Source organism: Opisthocomus hoazin, chromosome 8, assembly GCF_030867145.1.
Source record: "Opisthocomus hoazin isolate bOpiHoa1 chromosome 8, bOpiHoa1.hap1, whole genome shotgun sequence".
In the NCBI taxonomy this organism is placed as follows: Eukaryota; Metazoa; Chordata; class Aves; order Opisthocomiformes; family Opisthocomidae; genus Opisthocomus; species Opisthocomus hoazin.
Window position 1 is genome coordinate 16,272,733 of NC_134421.1, and position 19,404 is coordinate 16,292,136.

At 52.6% G+C, this 19,404-nt stretch overlaps 1 protein-coding gene across 1 annotated transcript; it reads left to right on the top strand.

Annotated features, from left to right (window-relative positions):
- Window positions 1-9,251: 9,251 nt before the first annotated feature.
- On the top strand, window positions 9,252-17,854 carry TAB1 (TGF-beta activated kinase 1 (MAP3K7) binding protein 1). The gene is made up of 11 exons (XM_075428043.1): window positions 9,252-9,333; window positions 9,923-10,059; window positions 10,251-10,404; window positions 11,039-11,125; window positions 11,685-11,823; window positions 12,305-12,418; window positions 14,658-14,769; window positions 14,877-15,021; window positions 15,415-15,637; window positions 15,947-16,103; window positions 17,178-17,854. The coding sequence occupies exons 1-11, from the start codon at window positions 9,301-9,303 to the stop codon at window positions 17,383-17,385; spliced, it is 1,509 nt and encodes a 502-aa protein (XP_075284158.1). The 5' UTR covers window positions 9,252-9,300; the 3' UTR covers window positions 17,386-17,854.
- The last annotated feature ends 1,550 nt before the right edge of the window (window positions 17,855-19,404 follow it).

Sequence of the window (19,404 nt, forward strand, 5' to 3'; positions counted from 1 at the left end):
TACAGCAAGAGACTTGGCAGAGCAGAGGGCCAGTCACTCCTTCCCCAGCCCCCTTGGACTGAGGTGGAGAAGGTTCCCCTCGCCTGTACCTCTCCTTGCCGCTCTTTTGGACCAGTGTTTGGTGAGGCGAGAGGGAAGCCATGCCCAGTCCCTGGCCCCTGGACACGGTGCCCGTGGGAGGAAGGATGGAGGAGGTGGGCTTCTAGGAGGCCCTGAGAGCCCTCGTCTCCAGCTGGGCTGGTTTGAGGGGGAGAGGAGAGCTTTGCCATTTCACCTTGGGCAGGAGGAGAAGAAAGCCAGTTTCACTCCTCAGGTCCTGCTGAACTCAACTCCGTTCCCCTGCTACCAGAGTGCAAAGTCTCTTGCTGACACTGTCTTTGTAGCACAAAGGAATGGAGCAGGACTGCCCCAGGAAGAAATAACTGCTGCTGGGATGGCCAGAGTGCATCTGGCTCTTGCACAGGGGTGCAACCAAGCAGGGGAGGGTCCTGCCCTGCGCAGCTGCGCTTTGCCTCCCACTCAGACGGGCAGGAGGTCTTGGTGTGCAGAGAATTGGTTGGGGCCAGGCTGAGCTCTCTGAGAACTGGGCTTACTGGAGACCATACCTTCGTGCGTCTTCTGCAGCATCTCAGATGCTGGCTGTCTTTAAAGCCTCGCCTAGGTGGCAGTAGTGACTCTCAGATAGAGCTCGGGTGGCCATCATTCCACGCTGCTCATAATTTTGCTTCGAGTAAAGACACAGCGGTGGAAGCACATGCTTTATTCCAGGATAGAAGTAAGGTCCCTAAAGGGAAATAATTCAGCAATAGCCACCTGGACAATTCTCCCCAGCACAGACATCTGTCAGAGCACAAGAAGTGGGAGATAACCTTGCAGCAGTGAGGAGCTGCATCCCGCCAGCAGCCACCCTGCTCCGCACAACACCGGCCCCAGTAGCAGCGATCGGGAGCAGACCCAAGATCCACAGGTGCTCCCCCTGAGTGTCCAGCCGATGCCCCGTAGCACCCTCAGAAGTCGGGAGGATGGGACACAAGTCTGGCCTGTGGCTGTGTGAGCACCTCATCTGGAGGACACCGAGGTTACCAGTCCTTCCCCTCCTCTACAGCTGCCCCATAACGACAGGGAAGGTGTAGAAGCTATGGGGCTGCAGGCCCTGAGAGGGAAGGGGGGCAGTTGTTCCTCTGCTGTATATAGGCACCGTTTCTACCTGCTCCTACCAGCAGACTTGTGCTGCTGGTGGCTGTGCCCATGGCTTGTCCTCCCCATGGCTTGTCCTCCCCGTGGCTTGTCCCCTCTTGCTGGTGGTTAACCACTGGTGAGGACGGGAGAGGGGACCAGCTATGTCTGCGGACACACCAGGAGGGGATGGACACATATCCCTTGCTCTGTGGGTGCGAGTGAAAGCAATACTGTAAATAGGAGAGGTATTTTTTTGAGGGAAGCCCCTTGGGCTTCTTTTTCTGTGGGCTCAGCCTAATATTTAGGCTTGGGAGGGGGTTACTTTATTGAGAGAGGTTTGTTATGACTGTGGCTGTGGGGGGAGCTCCCTTCAGTCTGTCTCTTCCGCTGGGGGAGAGGGAGGAAGGAATGATGAGTTGGAGGAGGACAAAAACTAGTTGTACTCACCCTGACTCATCCGTGTCATCCTTTGTCCTTTTGTTTTGGGTGTGTGTGGGGGAACCAAGAGGAGGAGGAGGCTGTAAATAACCATCCCTCAGCACAAAAATGTGTTGTACTTTTTGGGACGAACTGCCCATCACCTGTCCCCTCTCTTTGGTGAGGGGGTGAGGGACCAGGTGCGTGAGGAGAGGTATGGACCACGCATAGGGGGACTACCTTGAGCTCTGTTTTGGGGTGCAGCACAGGAGCATCATACATGCCCCTTCTCCCATCAGAGTTACGTAGATGGCTAAACACTGTTTGGGGCTGACTAATGAGCAAGCTCGTGTTTATCCTCTTTGGCTTGCTTCCCTGATGTCACCAGCTGATGGGCTTCGGTGGGCTTGAGGTAGGAATGAGCCTCCCCCTCAGAGCCGGCACTTGAGTGAGACATGAGCCAGGTGGCTTCATCCTGGGTTACTGCCCATCTCTCTGTCCCTTTCCTCCTTGCTTTTTATTGAAGGAAAGGCATTGGTGTGGCAGGGGACACTGTAGCTATAGTTACTCAGGCAGCTTCTTGCTTTTGCTCATGGGAGAAGACATAGTCTCCTTCGGTTGACTTGCTTTCAGCCTTTGCAGTGGAGAGTTGGTGGTGACAGAACTGGGGGTGGGACTCTCCTTGTTTGCATGTCGCTTTTAAAAACGCAATTTCCAGTGGCATTTGGCTGGTTCTGCAGCTGATGAGAGATATGGACCTACCAAAAGGGTTCGTTATCTTATCTTAGGCGCTTCTGATAAGGTGCTGCCTATTTCTGGTGATCACAGGCAAGGCTTGAGCATCTGGCTGGAACATGTCCCTTTTGGATCCTAAATGTGGGTGAGATCAGCCCCACTCCAGGGATTAGGAGATCAGAGGGAAGGCTGTATAAGCCAAACGATAAGGCAGCTTTCTTCCCCCTCTGCCATTTGTCCCGATTACAGAGGATTACATGTCCCCTGGTGGGAGCGATGGCCCCTTGATGCCTTCCCGTCTTACGAAGGCCCCAAGTAAGGGACTGTTTGGTGGAAGCAGGAGAGCTGTGAAGGGCAAAGGGATGATGAAGCTTTGCCCCAGTTCTACCCGAGGCTTCAGCCTCCTGACGTGTCCCCATCCTCGGCTCACCCAGGTCCCCACCACGCTGTTCATCACCTCCATCACACCCCCTTCCCCTCCACGTCAGTCCTGGCAGTTCCCTCAGGGGAGGATGCGTCTTTGTCCCTGCACCTTGGCAAACCCTTGGGAGGCCCCGGGAAGGCAGCGTTGCGGGGTGGCTCCCACAGGAGTCACGGCTTCAGTCCCCAGAGCAGGCACAAGGCAAGGAGCCCAGCGAGGCTACCTCACGCAGCAAGTCCAAACCACCCATCCAGACAAGTCCTCACTGCCTGCGTGGCACCTGCAACACCTCCTGGGCTGCCCTGCCCCTTCCCCTGATGCATTGCTGCCTGTGTATAGTATATATATTATATATATATATTAAAAAAGATGTATAATATAAAGCTATACATATATACGTATATACGATGACTCATGGATGGCCTGCCGCGTATAGGATCCCCTGAGCGGTCTTGTCTAAGCCCGAGTGTCCCTTCACCCCTCCGCCCCTCACCCCCGTCTGTTCCGAAATCCAACTACAGCGAACCCCACCACCTCGGCACCTGTGTTTACAATGTCCTATATATTTGTGGTTAACAAAGTGAAGGTGGTAACTACTGGTGTCTCAATAAAGTTATGACGTTCAAAATAACCAAACTATATGGAAAAAAAAAAATGGTCTGGATTTTCTTCTTTGGGGAGGGATGGCTTTTTTAGCTCAATTTGCGATGAGAGCACGGCTCCTGTGCTCCTGCATGGCCATCCGGCAAATTCGGTGACAATCAGTGGCTTGAGTGGAGGAAAGAGACCTAAAGAACTGCCCTTGTTGAGATAGACGTGTCGGGGGGAGCTAAGGGCTGCTTGTCTTGCTTGGCCTGGGTTTCAAATCACACACACCGTCTGGTGTCTCTTACCTAACCAGTAGGAAAACATGAGAAGGATCTTGACATGCGACATTGGAAGTGGGCTCTCATTGTGGAAGGGGTATGGCTGTAGGAGGTGTGGATGGGGGACATACAGGAATATAGGATACAAACCTATGTGAAAATAAACACCAGTATTTCCATACCTGGGGAAGCAGATCTGTTTATTACTCTGATGTGTCTTTACCTCTATTCATCTACGTGTGGCCGTTGCTCGGGTGTCTAGCACAGTACCCGTTTTCAAAACACAATCAAATACTGGGAAACGAAAACTGGGTGATGGAGCACTGGAACTCCAGGCTGCCCAGGGAGGTTGTGGAGTCTCCTTCTCTGGAGATATTCAAGACCCGCCTGGACAAGGTCCTGTGCAGCCTGCTGTAGGTGACCCTGCTTCGGCAAGGGGGTTGGACTAGATGACCCATAGAGGTCCCTTCCAACCCCTACCATTCTGTGATTCTGTGAAACGAGCTCTCAGGGCACAGCCGACAGCGGGTTTCAGTAACTGATAGCCCACCATTAAAAAGGATCTCATTTCAACAGGCTTTGCAGTAAAATTCAAAGTCCCATCCCATGCCAATGCTGACGTAAAGCTTCCTTTTCATCCCCTGAGTCTGTCACCTGAGTGTCACATCTCCCAACTCTAGTGCAGCTTGAGGACGTTGAGCAGAGGCACATGAGGGCAAACGGGCTCTATCCAGTCCTCCAAACTGTCTCCCCTCTTGGGGACACAACCGAGAACACACGTGCTATAGCTTCACATCACATCACATGCAAAAGTGTTGATAGACCCATCTGCTTCTTGATTAATCTTTGTTTGGACAGAGACCCTTCCTACAGTCCCAGCTTTTGGGGTGGAAGTGTTGTGGAGGTATGACGCCCACAGAAAGGCAAATGTCTGTGTTGGCAACAGGTGGAGTTAAAAACCGGTGAGACAAGACGTTGCCAAAGGCAAGCATTTAAGAGGAATAAGACTCCAACATCACTAGTTTGTTTGTGCCTTCCAATCATTTAATTTTGCTTTCTGGTATTTCAAGCTTGTACGAGTCATGTTTTGAAGCTTCTCCCTGAAGCCATGACATCTAGAAAACAACTGTGTTATAAAGTTGTTTTTTTAAAAAATGTTCACATAATCTCAGGACTAAAGGAGATGAGATTTTGTTTAGTGTATTAAGGAATACAATAAAATCACGTGTTCTGGCACAACTGAAAGAATCCCATTTCCCTCCCCCAAAAACACAACTGTCCTACAGCTCTGTACAATCTCTGTTTTGCAGCGATATTCGGCTCTCTCTCGGTGGGGTCAGCACTCCCTCACCACTCCCCCTGTCCCCTGGCAGCAGCTCTCCAACTCCCAGGAGGGTGCTGGGGGAAGGAAGCCGCTGTTTCCAGCTCCCCTTCCTTAATGCTCGTTCTCTCTATTGCCGCATCTCTATTTCCTTGCCGTTCCGGCCTGCCTGGAAATGGTGGCCTGCAGAGCAGCGAGGAGCACTGGGGCATCCGCGCCTGTGGGAAGCATCAGGCTGAGGTTGGTAGAGGCAGCCGGGGAGACCTTGGGGTGGAGCTGCCGGAGGGCTTGCTATGCCACCCCCTCCGCCATCCCTTTCTGTAACAGTCTGCCGTAGGAGCAGAGCAAGCGCAGCAAGCTGGCTCTGCCAGAGAGACCCTTCTTTTGTTCCACATCACCTCCTGCAAACCTTGCCCAAAATTATGACTCTCCTTTCCAGCCCCAGCCTCCGCTAGCATCAAAACAAGGCAGAAAAAAAATCTCCCTAAACATACGTCACACGTGATCAGGAGCGAGAAACTGAACGATGTGATGGCTTCTGCCTGCGATCCTGTATTTGCTTCCCGGTGCATTTGGTTTCCGAGCACCTACAGGAGCACTGCGCTGGGGCTGCCCTGCACTCCCTGCTCCCCACGGCTCGCCGTACAATCACGATGTCCATCCTTTATCCAGCAGCGCGGCGGTGACCATGCTTCTCCCTTCTCCACAGGGAAAACATCAGTAAAAACAGGAAGGCAGCAGTACCGCTTGGCACCAGAAATGCCGTGTGTATAATCCCGAGCACTGGGGACAGAGAAGCAACGAGAAGCAATAATTATGAAAAGAGAGAGAGGGGGGGAGAGAGGGAGGAATGAGGAATGTGGGAGTTTAACAAGAGAGAGGGAGCTGCGGATCTGGTAGTCACTGAATCGTGTAATTCATTTATTGGTGCATGGATGATGAGGTTCAGTGACTGATATCCTGCATTCTTGGGGAGATTGTGACTGCATGAGAATACAGCATGGTAATTTCTGAGAGGATCTGCAGAACGTAAGACGCATAAATAAAACAAAGGATAAAATAAACTCGATCAATACAGCCCACGAAAATTCCGTTGGTGCAGTATTTCATCTTGCAAGTGCTGCATAAAGCTACTGGTCTCTGAGCAGACATTCATGAAGCAGCACACCAGCTTTGGCAGCACTTTCCTTTGGAGCACGCTGAAATGATGAATAAATATGCATTTAGCACTGCAAGCAGCCTCATCGGGTAAATCTTACTATGCACTTTTTGCAGGCCAAGTAGTTAATTGCCTCACTCAAGGTTAGGGCAGAAGCTCAGTGACAGAACCACAGGAATATCCAGGAATATCCAGACAGAATCTGGCGCAAGTATTTTAACCAAGAAAAAAATGTTTTGCACCAGGTGTGTGTCCCAGCCCAAATGGGCAGGAAAAAAACCCAACCAAACAGAATGACAAAGATTAGTGACTATGAGCTGAAGCCAGACATTTAAATTGGGAACAGGGCACATTTTTAACTGCAAGAGGTGACTAGTCATTGTACAAACAAGGAAAGTGGCAGCTTTTCTATCTTGTATCTTTAGGAAAGTTGTTTTACTCTCTCTCTGAGGTCACATTCTGCCCTATCGCACCCACACAGACTCAGCTCTTGTTAAGTCTCAAAAGGACTCACTTATGGATACGAGAAGACAGAAACGACTCCTAAATGCCCAGCCCTGCAATGCGATACACGCTGGCAGTCTCTGAGCACACCCAAAGCCTTGCTCCGAGCAAGGACAGGGTCTGCCTGTGCTCATCAAGGTGCATGACTGCAACCTTCAATGTCATTAAATAAGCATAAGCTTCTGCTGCAATGCTGAAAAAGTGACACCATGTTTTAAAGCAGAGAAACTCGCCTGTTGCTTTTTAATGACACTGACAGTGCTGTTCTACACATATTTCTGCAGCACCAGGAATTCTTCTTGATACTGGTAAGAAAAGAAATCTTTATCAGTACTAAATACTGATGTTCCAGTCCCAGCGGAGGGCTACAAGGATGGTGAGGGAACTGGAACATCTCTCCTACGAGGAGAGGCTGAGGGAGCTGGGCTTGTTCAGCCTGAAGAAGAGAAGGCTGCGAGGGGACCTTATAAATGCTTACAAATATCTGAAGGGTGGGTGTCAGGAGGATGGGGCCAGACTCTTTTCAGTGGTGCCCAGCGACAGGACAAGGGGCAATGAGCACAAACTGAAGCATAGGAAGTTCCATCTGAACGTGAGGAAGAACTTCTTCCCTCTGAGGGTGACAGAGCACTGGAACAGGCTGCCCAGGGAGGTTGTGGAGTCTCCTTCTCTGGAGACATTCCAGACCCGCCTGGACGTGGTCCTGTGCAGCCTGCTCTGGGTGACCCTGCTTCGGCAGGGGGGTTGGACTAGATGACACACAGAGGTCCCTTCCAACCCCTACCATTCTGTGATTCTGTGAAATTTGTGTACTTTGAATTTTAATGCAGACGCGAGACCCATTCCTGTAGTTCATTGTACCCACTCACAGCTTTACCCACAGGAATACTCCAAACGACATCGGTGAGACCAAGCTTATACAGAAAGCTAAACATGCGGAAACTTGTTTGTAGACTGAGGTTCTAAATTTAGCTTTTTATTCTGTCTTTGGCCAATATAACCTTTAAAAATGTAATTCTGCCTGTGTACCTAAGTCTGCTTGAATGGCTGAGTATTTGTGAGCCTTGCGTGAAGGGGAAGGATCTGTAATCTTTGTATATTTGGAAGAAAGAGATGTAACAAAACAATAAACAAAGGATTTACAGGAAAGGGAGCTGGAATCCTCCGGCAGGATCCCTTGCAGCAAAAGCCATCGTTCCATAGAATGAGATTAATTAACTGGCAATTATTTCTGAAGTGCATCTGAATCTAATATATTTGCCACAAAGATGTCATTAAAAGAGTACCAAGCCACTGCTGGAAGTCAAGACTACTTAACGCTCCCACCCCCACTACAACTGCACTGCTACACACGACTGAAACTGCACGCCTCTCACGCTGGAGCCCCTTCAGCCTCGATTCACAGGGAAACGTGCTCTTCCCCAAGCCCCACGCTGCCGCAGCCTGTCTGCCGGCCATCGCTCACTTCAAGATACGCCACTCACACACCTGGAGGGCTCTTCCGCTGACTTGTAATGTTAAGAAAGTGGGGGGAATGATTGTCATGCCTTCGCTCCCATTCCAGCTGAGCTGATTCAATGGAAACTGTTCCTCCTGAAACGGCCTACTTGAGCCTAGAAAGGATCTTAAAGAAGAGCAAAATCAGTCATCTCTGGTTTTGTCTGTATCGTTCAGACTGGCACACAAGTGATTTTACTGTGCCTGACTTAAGACTACCAAGGACTCTCCAAACTGCGGTGGGGATTGACAACCGCCTGTCAGCTGTTCTAGACACCTTCCCATCACTGACCTGAGGGCACGGTCCCACTATGTCCTTGCTATGGCCTGCAAAAGAGGGTGGGAAAGGGCTCTAGATTGCCTTGGCAGGGGACAGACTCCAGGCTGAGACAAATGGATGCCTCTTGTGCTGTCTATGGAGAAGAGAGCTGGTGCCTCGGGCTGACCTGGCCTTGGCCTTCCCTAGAGGTTGCACAGAACATGACGTGGTTCTAAGGAAAACACTTCAACACCAGGCTCCCTTGGGGCTTTCCAGCCCCCAAGGTGACCCCATTCCAGGATCCTCACGCCCCTGCCCCTCTTCTCTCCCCCCTCCGCACACGCTGGCCAAAAGGCGCTTCCTTCTCACACAACCGAAGGGCTCAAGGTAAGGAACGGAGATGTCTCCATTCCCCCCAGACAAGAGGAAGGGGTAAAGACAGGGCAATTCCAAAATCCTCCACTCCTGCGGGATTTTCTCTCCTCAGGGAGATGAGCTGACCACGCTCCCAAGCACCACGATGGGGGGGGGGCACCACCGCGGCCTCCCCTACACCGCAGGGTCCGCAGTGGGGTGCGCGCTTCTCCAAGGGTTCCCTTCGGCAGCCCCAGAGAGCTCGCACAGCATCGCTCGGGCCACGCTTTGAAGCGCCCTCAAAGCCGAGACGCCAGCGAAACCTCAGAGCTCGAAACCCACCAGCCCCCGCCCGCCCCAAACGACGCCGCCTCAGCGCGGGGGGACGGAGCCTCAGGAGCGGCATGCGCTCGAGCGCACCCCGCCGCTCTCGGCCATTGGGCGGGGAGGGGGTAGGGGCGTGGCTATCCCTGCGCGGTGGGCGGAGTTGGGGGAAGGCGGGTTCCTGAGGAGCGGCCGCTCTATCCGGCGGACTCGGCTGCTCTGGAGGAGAGGGGCGGGCGGGGAGGAGGGCGCTCCTGCTCCAAGATGGCGGCGCAGAGGAGGAGTCTGCTGCAGAGTGTGAGTGGCACCTTCCCCCCCCCCCCCCCCCCGCCTACCCTCCCCCCCCCCTCGGTGGGTGCCGGGGGGGTCCCGGGTCTCCTCCGTGTGGGAAGGGGGAGGCCCGGCCGTGGCGAGGAGCGTCCCCCCTCAGCGGGGAGGTGATTTGCTGCCCTCCCGCCCCCTGAGCCGCCTGAGGGCAGGGGGCCGCAGCCTGCGGGGGGGGCCCTGCCTGGTGGTCGGTCCCCTCCCGGGGCTGGCCTGCCGCTCCGCAGCGCTGGGGGGCTGGGGGGACCGCGGCCGGGCCGACGGACCCGACGGGCGGCTCAGCTGGTGCTGCGCTGGGTCGAGCGTGAACCTGGGGTGCGAATTTCACTGCTGGTTTCTTGTTAGCAAGAGCCGGAGGTGCAGCCAGAGCCCGGCTGCAGAGGGAAAGGAGGTGGCAAGGGATCCAGTTCTGCAGGAGGGAACGTGAAGTCACTGGCTGGGGCGGTGTGCTGCCCCGTCAGCAAGGGGCGAAGGCTTGTGACCTGTGCTGGACCAGGTTCCTCACTGCAGGCCGCTTGGGGTTGATGTGGTCTCCTCATGGTTTCCTCTTTCCATCTCTCAGGAACAGCAGCCCAGTTGGACAGATGACTTGCCATCCTGCCATCTCTCCGGGGTGGGCTCAGCTCCAAACCGTTCCTACAGCGCAGATGGCAAGGGGACGGAGGGTCACCCCTTGGAAGATAACTGGTTAAAATTCAGGTAAGTGGGTTGCGCCGGGGACGCAGACTCCTGCAGACACAAGGGCAGGTAAAGTGGTACTTAGTTTGTCACATAGGACTCAGAAGAAGAGGGTGGGGCCCAAGCATGCAGGAGGTGTCTGGAGGAACTCATTAGATATGTCTGTGTCTCACAGATGGCTGTGACCTCTTTGCTTCTGCCCTCTTTGACAGGAGCGAGAACAACTGCTACCTCTATGGTGTCTTCAATGGCTACGATGGCAACAGAGTCACCAACTTTGTGGGTCAGAGGCTCTCTGCAGAATTGCTGCTGGGCCAGCTACACACAGATCACAGCGATGCTGATGTGCGTCGAGTTCTGCTGCAGGTAAAGAAGCTTTGGCTGGGAACGGCTCCTGCTTCTCGCACTACCCACCTCCTCTTTTTGCCACCAGGGGAGCAGCATCTGGTTTCTGTGGGGGCTGGAAACATCTGCCAATGGTTGCAATTGCAGTCATCCTGAGCAGCTGTAGTGCTTGGTTTTACTCCCACCTCATACCCATCTGTCCCCCTGGCTCTGTCAGCACAGTGCTGAGAGCTCTCCAGGAAGGTGCAGCTGGTCTTCACTGGACATGTACGAACAAGTCAGCCTGTGAAGGAGATGGCATTGAGTGAAAGGGGGAAGTTAACATGTGGGGAGACGGATTTGTGAATGCATTTTCTTGAGTGATGGGCGAGTTCGTACAATCAACACACAAAATCAGATAGGTCTCTGATATTGCTGTGAACATGATTTTTATAGTTTTGTCTCATGTGTGGAGTTATTGCAGATTGTTTTTACAAGCTGTTAACTAGCTGTGCTGAAATACTTGTGTTTTGATGTCATGTAGTGATCCTTGAATGTCTGTGTGTACAGTGATCACCCGCTCATACGAGCCAGTCTTAGGGAGGTGGGGATGGGTAGCCTCAAAGGTCTGTAGGCATTGGATAACAGCTTAGTTTCTCTTTATGGCCTTTTTTAGGCTTTTGATGTGGTGGAAAGAAGTTTCCTGGAGTCCATTGATGATGCCTTGGCGGAGAAGGCCAGCCTGCAATCGCAGCTACCAGAGGTAATGTGGTCTGAAGAACAGAGATTGCTGGAGGTCCCACCTTCCAGACTGCGAGATGAGGTTTGGGCATATTAGCTGGTCTGGTCCAGGGGAGGCTTTACTTGAAAATTATTTCTCTGTGGTTCTCTTCTGGGAGCTTGTGTGAAGTGAAGCAGGCGTCTTGGTCCATTTGCCAGCGTTTCCACTGTTCATACTGGTGCTCCTTAGACCCACCATTGGTTATCTTCGTAAGGAACTAAGACGAGAGGAGTTTGACCTGTACGTGTGGCTCTTCCAGGACAAAGCCACATGACACAGATGAGAGGCAGGGCCTCAAATTTGCATGGCACGTGGGCAGATGTGGTTTCTGTTCTTCAGGTGAACTGGACTGTCATCTTCAGAGCTTTATTGGAGCCATGTTGTTTGTTAGGATTGAGCAAGACATACAGTTGTTTCTTCAGTCTTGGTGTGAGGCTAAGAGATGCCAAGATGAGTCCCCTCCCTACAGAACTTTGATTCCAGCTGTGGTTTCTGTGTTGTGGACTGTGTTTTTAAGCTTCCCCCTCATTTTGGGTTCCAGGGTGTCCCTCACCACCAGCTGCCTCCTCAGTACCAGAAGATTGTGGAGAGATTAAAGGTTGTAGAGCAGGAGATCTCTGGAGGAGCCATGGCCATTGTGGCTGTTGTGCTTAACAACAAGCTCTATATCGCCAATGTGGGTGAGTTGCTTTTTGTCGGTGGCTCAGTCTAGGCGTTCCTGAGGGTGGCTGCGGCTCTGGGAAGTCAAAGAGATTTGAATGTGGGGGACAGTTTCTTTGGTCTGTGGCCAAGGAGTGGTATGCTTGTTAGTTAAAGAGCCAGGCTGATTTCAAGTGCTCCTGTATCTCTGCAGGTGTTGGCTGATGCAACGCGCGTGACCTAAGCACAGAGGGAAAATGGGTTGGGAGGCAGTAGTGCGGGTTCGCTGAGAAATTGGGAGCATTCTCGTGAGGTGCCGGCTCAGGCCTGGATGAAGAGCTGCCTAGCAGGCCTACTGTATTGCTGGCAAGGCTGCTTTTCGGAGATCGTGATGAGACAGTACATGAGCCTTTCTCTTCTTTTCTGTCTTTATTCCCTTCTCCTGTTCCTTTTCCATTTGGATATGTCCCCCCTCTTAACGGCAGAGGTATCTGGTGCCTCATCTCGCTGCTCCCACTGCAGGTACCAATCGGGCACTGTTATGCAAGTCCACGGTGGATGGGCTGCAGGTGACTCAGCTCAACGTGGACCATACGACAGAGAATGAGGATGAACTTTTTCGCTTCTCCCAGCTGGGTGAGTGTTGGGTTTCATGTTCTTATCTAGGAACATCGCATGCTCCATTTCTGTAGGGTACCAGGAATGACTCAGGTCGCTGGAAACAATAAATGACCACAGAAAGAAGCTTACTGTGGTTTCAGATGACAAGTTCAGTGCCGCCTTTTTCTGCCTATCTAGCCATTGTGAGGCTACAAAGTTGACTAAGTTCAGCTCACTGAACCAGCAGAAAATGATCCTTTTTTTTTTTTTCTTCCAAGTTTTGAGAGTTAGTTTTGTGTCTGACTGCCAAACTGACATTGATTTGCCCTCCAGCTGTGTGATTGCTGGAGTCGATAGGAAGGCAGGAGTAGAAGCGCACAGCCAGAGGGTAGAAGCGGGATGGACAGTATACGACTGCTCCTTTGGAGGCAAACCACAGTTAAGCTGTGTTAAGTTCCGTGTGGTGCCGCGCCCTCGGGATGGTGTGTTTCAATATGCCTTTGTACAAGCTGCTGCAAAAAAAGCGGCTAGGCTTCAGCCAGAGCCAGGCCAAGCACTGGTGTTTACTGCTCTCACATCAGTAACTATTGAACTCTTAACGCTGACATTTTGCTTTAGGCCATTTCCCTATTCCTTTACAATGTTTGACATGTGTTCTTTCTTGGCCTAGAAGTAGCCCAGACCACTTATGTGATTGCTAGTACCGGATTCTTCTTATTGAGATACTGACGTTCTGTACCTTTGTTTAGGTAGATCTAACTTGGCATCGTCATTAGGTTCACCTGGTAGATATATTCTTATCTGGTGAGGCTGTTGATGTGGTAATTTTTTGCTGGATCTTGTTTTATTCTGTTTCTCTTCTGTTTCCTCTTTTACTCATACTCTCGCAGTAGGGAAACAGAAGACTGAATACAAGAATCCAGGGGAAGAAACCCTTTGACTGCCTTTCTGCTGCCAAAAATGCAGAATTGCACTGCAGTCCATAGCAGAACAGGGATGTGCTAGAAATACCGACCTTGGTGCAGCAGTGGCTCTCCTGCTGACAGTCCCAGCAGAAGAGAGCCTGTGGAACAAGGCATGTGCAGGCTGTTCTGCGGGCCCAGAGGAGGTTGCTGTAGGGTTAGGTTGAAGCACGGTGATAAGAGGTAGCGAGGGTAGCGTTTGCCGTGACGGTGCCTGTGTTGCATCTCTCCTGGGGAAGGGGAGAGAGAGGTCTTATGCCTTTGAGGCTCTTCACCCAGCACATTGCAGCTTGTTCAGTGCTCCAGGAGAGTTGCTGTGATTTAGACACAACCTCTCTGGTGTGCTGCGAGCCTCCCAGTGTTTGTGTCTGTTGACAGCGTGTATCCCCCTGCCAGGAGCTGGCAAATGAGCCAGGCCATGTTGATGAGTCAGCTTTGGTCTGCAGCAGATGGCAGAGTTGTGTCTTACTGCTGGGGTAGGTGTGCAGCCATCTGCGCAGCGAGGCTTGGTTTGACTCAGAGGGAGAGTTGCAGTTGGACCCCTGCCTTCACCTTGTGCTGAGGACAGTCATCCCTAGATAAAATCTCAAAATAACATTTTCTGCCTGTTAGCTGTAGGTGTAACCAGGAGAGGGGAATTGCCAGAACACCAGGTAGGTGGCTCATCTGCTCCGAGTCCTGCCATTAAATAAACAGTTGTTTGGTCATTGTCCTTACTTCAGGAGTAGCCCACATCAGTTTGAGCGCTTGAGCAAATTCAGTGCCTCTTGCAGATAGCTCTCCTTTTTTCTTTCGGCGGTCTAGTGTATTAGTGAAACGGTCATGTGGAGTTTAGGAGCGGGGATCAGTAACAAGCGGAAGAAGAAGCAGAACCCTTCACATATGTTTTCCCCCTTCCCGCCGTCTCTTCCCGTCGCGCAGCCCAGAGCTGACAGGCGCAGGTGTTCCCCTGCCTCTTCAGCGAATGCCCGTGCACCCGGGCCAGCTGCCGCTGGTGGCTTTGGACCAGGATGTGGGCTTTGCCTCGGGGCCAGCCATTGCATTCGGAGCGCGCATCTCGGGTTGTCTGCATCTCTCTCCTTCTCTGCTTCCCAGATGACGGCTAATGAAAAGGTAAAAGGTGTCCCTCGGAACACAGCAAACTGCGCTTCCTCTTCTTCCTGTTGGGCTCCGATGATTCTTTGGCACCGCATTTTGTCTTGCAGTTCTCTTTAGCTGTGGATGTTTCTTTTCTTGTTCCTGACAGTGTCACCAGAGGAAGTCCTGCAAGTTTCCCCAAGTCAATTAAACTTTTTTGTTTTTCAATCTGGCAGGCTTGGATGCAGGGAAAATAAAACAAGTGGGAACTATTCGTGGGCAGGAAAGCACTCGGCGCATTGGAGATTACAAAGTCAAATATGGCTACACTGATATTGAACTGCTCAGGTCAGGAAAAACTCAGCTGGGTGGTTTCAAGCCCTCCTTTTCTTCATTCTCTCTATTCTCACTTACTGTGTCACCATTAAATACTAAATTATACCATCTCTTTCCAGTGCTGCTAAATCTAAGCCCATCATAGCAGAGCCTGAAATCCACGGAGGACACTCGCTGGATGGGGTGACTGGCTTCTTGGTGCTCATGTCTGAAGGGCTCTACAAAGCGCTGGAGGCAGCTCATGGGCCTGGGCAGGCCAACCAGGTGAGCCTGCTGGCACAGGAAACATTCCCTTGGTTACTGACTCGCTCCAGCGGTGCCGTCTGCTCCCATACAGACTTCCCTCCTCGCCTGTCCCGCAAGCACCGGCCAGGTTGAATGCCCGTGCCACCCCATTCCAGTCTGTAATAACAGAGGAGCTGCTTTGCCAAGCGAGTTCTCCCAGGCAGCTGCCTGTCCCTGAGGAGTGGCCTGTTAAAGGGAACGGGATGATTCAAGGCACGAGGGCACATATCGGCAGGAGAGGTTGGCAAGCATCACAGTCAGATGAGCTGCCGTAAATACTCTTGGATCAGATGGCAGGAAAAAGCTTCCTCCAAAATCTCTTAAGCATCCTTCCTCGTTATGGTTTTTTTCTTTCCTCCCTTCTCGGCTCAGGAAATTGCAGCCATGATAGCCACAGAGTTTGCCAAGCAGACGTCGCTGGATGCTGTGGCACAAGCGGTAGTGGACCGGGTGAAGCGGATCCACTGCGACACTTTTGCCAGCGGTGGGGAACGGTCCAAGTTCTGTCCCCGGCATGAAGACATGACGCTGCTCGTGAGGAATTTTGGGTACCCCCTGGGTGAGATGAGCCAGCCCACGCTGACACCAACGCAAGGTAGGTTGGGGAGGGAATGAAGGAAAATGGTGGGTGGAAGATACGATCTCTTGATTGATCCAGCACTGACCTAACACTAGGGGAGGAAATACTCAACGCAGAAGGAATTTTCTTATTAAAGGGCTTTTTGGCTTCTGACACCCAGAGTCTGTGGCAATTTGACAGAATACAGTACAGCGCCTAAGGAAGGCAGTTTAATGAATTTTCTTGGGTTTTTTGGCCCTTCTTTTGGCCTTTCTTTGCTGCTGTGTATCCCCAGTCGCTCATGTCTTGGCTGTGTTTTACAACTCTTGTTTCCTCCCTTCTCAGGAGGCCGCGTCTACCCAGTCTCTGTGCCGTATTCCAGCTCCCAAAGCACAAGCAAGACGAGTGTCACGCTGTCCCTTGTCATGCCTTCCCAAGGCCAGATGGTCAACGGTGCCCACAGCAGCTCAACTCTGGATGAAGCCACCCCCACCCTCACGAAGTAAAAGTCCTGCTCTCTTTCTACCCGCGGTTTTTCCCTGGACCTCACACTGTGTAAAGTGGTTGAAAAGCAGAGAGATACCTGTCAGTTACCTGTCAATCATTCCCTTATCTGGAGCGTGGCCCTCCTGACTGCAGTATTGACAGCCAGCATAACGTGTTGCCTGGAAAGCGATTGTGTGAGGAGTGGGAAGGAGGAGAGCGAGCGGCTCTGGAGCCAGCTCTGGGAGCAGCATCTGCTGCTGTTGGCGGAGGGCGCGCTGGCAGCGAGCAGCCCTTCTCCTTGGCTCTTGTGTGCCAAGCGCGTTGGGCACTGCACGTGGAGGGAGTGTGGGTGCCCTTTGTTTTAATGGCGAAGAGAGGCTGTGCAGCTCACCTGTAAGGCTGCTGGAAAGGTTACACTGCACAAGTTGGCTTGCTCAGAGGCAGGGGCCAGCGTAGAAAAAAAGGATAAAGGTTAGAACAGGATCCCATTTGGATCCGTTTTGCAGGGTCGTACTAGTTAGTGGCTCTGGTTTGGGTTCAGCCTTTGGCACAAGGTGGTGTGTGTACGTACTGCAAAGTGAAGAAGCTCTCTGGCCATTGTGTTCTGGTAGCTCCAGAAGCAATGAGGCTGACACACTAGAGCTGCTTTGGCTGCAGCGCAGGTCACGCAAGAATAGCTTTCCTTGTTGCCAGACTCTTCCCATAAAGCTCATACTGTATGGGTATGGGGAGGCCAGCATGCCTCTCTTTTTAATAATTTTTTTTTTTACCCCATTTTTTTTTCCTGCTTCCTCCCCTCTGTTCCTCAGATGCCTGGTTGTACTTAGGGCCTTCCAGTTAAATGTGAATCGGCTGTCTTTGGTGTTCATCAGTTCCAAGCAGTTTTCAGTACTTCTAGTGCTCTGATAAAGCAAGGAACTGCAACTTTTTTACCTGTTTGCTAAGGATAGCTTGATCTGTGAAGAAGCTGGCAGTTGTTCTGGTGTGTTGTTTGTTGGTTTTTTTCCTCCAAAGCATCAGATGCAGGAAAAATTGATGCTTGTGTTCTCTCTCTCTCTCTCTCTCTCTCTTTCTCTCCATCTCTCCATAGCCAAAGCCCAACTGTGACACTCCAGTCGACTAATACCCACACGCAGAGTAGCAGCTCCAGTTCAGACGGCGGTCTCTTCCGCTCCCGACCCACCCACTCGCTCCAGCCAGATGAAGATGGGCGTGTGGAGCCCTACGTCGACTTTGCAGAGTTTTACCGGCTCTGGAACATGGACCATGGTGAACAGGGAGCGCTGACTGTGTCCTAAAGTGGAAATCTGCCTCCTCCAGACACCCTGCGCTCGGCTGCGTGAGTGAAGACTGAGGTGGGAATGGGAGCGCTCCACCGAGGGCTGTGTTCTGCTGAGAGCTAGCTCCTGCCCGGGATGTGCTGGGCGCTGGGCTGGGAGCGTGTCCAGCGCGCTCTGCACACGTGTTGCGTGTGCCACGCACCCAGTCCTGACCAACCTCCTTCCCTCGGAAGCCCTGTGAACAGGTCTTGAATGCAGCCCTCGCTGCAGGTTTTTGCAAATAAAGGCGCAGAGAGGGTTCCCTCCAGATAACGCGAGAGTAGGGCCCTGTACAGAGGCCGTGTGTGTGCGCGTCTGTAGGTGTACGCGTGTGTGCCTGTGTGTGCTGTCATAATGTTTCCACACCTCCATTCATAATGCTGTGATTCCAGTGTTCAACTCCATAGAAGATACCTCTATTTTGCAGAATAAATAACTTATAGCTCCACTTATTGGCACCTGTGTGGCTTGCTCGCTTCCTTACAGTGTCGTGTGGGGGTGTGACAGCTCTTCCTGTGAAACCTTCCATTCCTCCAGAACAGGGGTTGCATCTTGCAGCCAGCAAGCTTCTGTTGTGAAAGTGGCCTGAGCCCTCACCCATGACTTAGAAGTGTAAGGTCTTTGTCCCATGCTTGCTCATTTGCTGAGCTTTGGCACTGGATTATGGCTTGGAGTTAAGCTATAAATTCAGATTATTGTTTTTGCGTAGGCAAGATGCACATCATTTCCCTCAGTGCAGGCCAGCTGGAGAGTTGTAGAGGGCAGGAGGGGTTTGTAACGCAGTTGTGCTGTGCAGGCTTCTGGTGGTGCGCAGCGGGAAGTCCTGTGTCGGTAGAACCAAAACTACGTTGTGATGTGGCTGCCTCGATGACGCAGATGTGCGGAGCAGAGAGGTGGGCAGTGAGGAGGGGTCCTCTCGGTCTGCTGGCTGCGCCTCGGGCCAGCCGAGGCCTGGAGTCGCTGGCGGAGGCGTCGGGATCACGGCGGTCTTCCTCTTCAGTTCAGGCTTCTGACGGCAGGCGGCAAGCGAACCTCTTCCCTCCCCGCTCCAGCCTGCCTCGCCGGCTCCCGGGGACGGAGCCTTGCCCCAGCAAACACGGGGAGCTGCGGTACCAACAACCAGGCAAGGGCTGGAGGAGACCACAGCAGAAAGGGCAAGTGAGGGAACCAGCCTGAGTTCCTTCCCAGTTATATTTTTGCTTCCAGGCTGGTCACCTTAGGAAGAAGAGGAATAGGAAGGGATCAGGATGAAGCAGCAGAGGATGCTGCAGTCATGGCCAGTGTGTAGCCAGGCCCTGGCGCGTGCAGGTTCAAGGTGCTTGTGGCATGCCAACTTAGAAAGGAGTGGAGGAGGATTTATCCCTTTGGATAAATCAAATAGCACCGAGTGCCCCCGAGGCGAGATCTGAGTTCACCGAGGAAGACGTGGGCAGGATGAGCGCGGTGAGGAGCGCCTGTTTCCTCGGAAGGCACAGCAGGGATCCCTCGCACAGAGGTGGGTGGCTCTCGGCCGCTGTCCCCTGCAGGTCCCACTGGCATGGCTTCGCCCTGCGGGTTTTTATGTGAATCGTGTGGGGCTCTTGGCTGCTGGGCTGCCTGCGGAAGCCTGCGTTTCCCTGCCCTCCTGGAGTTCCCAGGAAGGCTGGGTGTGCTGAACGTGCCAGCACAGGCACCTACTGTTGAGATGCTTCCAACCCTGCCAGGGAAGTGGCGTTCGGTGGCATAGAAAGGCAGGCAGCGGAGTTGTGTGACGTTTGGTGCCTTGTGGCCGAGGTGGGGGCTGGCAGTCCCTCGCCTGTGTCCCCTGCCCTGCGAGGAGCAGGGAGTTCAGGGATCTGAGCCCAGCCTGGCCGCCTCATCCAGGACCGCTCCAAAATGCCGTTTGACCTGGGGCTCCTGTCCTTTGCTCCAGGCTGTTGTGTGGTTATCCAATAGGATGGTGTGATCTTGGTACGGACTAAAATGGAGTTGAAGAGGCTTTATCCCAGTCTGCGTTCC

Coding starts and splice junctions, on each gene's coding strand:
- TAB1 (XM_075428043.1), top strand. CDS start 9,301: ATGGCGGCGCAGAGGAGGAGTCTGCTGCAGAGT. Junction 15,022..15,414: donor GGCCTGGGCAGGCCAACCAG/GTGAGCCTGCTG, acceptor TTCTCGGCTCAG/GAAATTGCAGCCATGATAGC. Junction 16,104..17,177: donor GCCACCCCCACCCTCACGAA/GTAAAAGTCCTG, acceptor ATCTCTCCATAG/CCAAAGCCCAACTGTGACAC.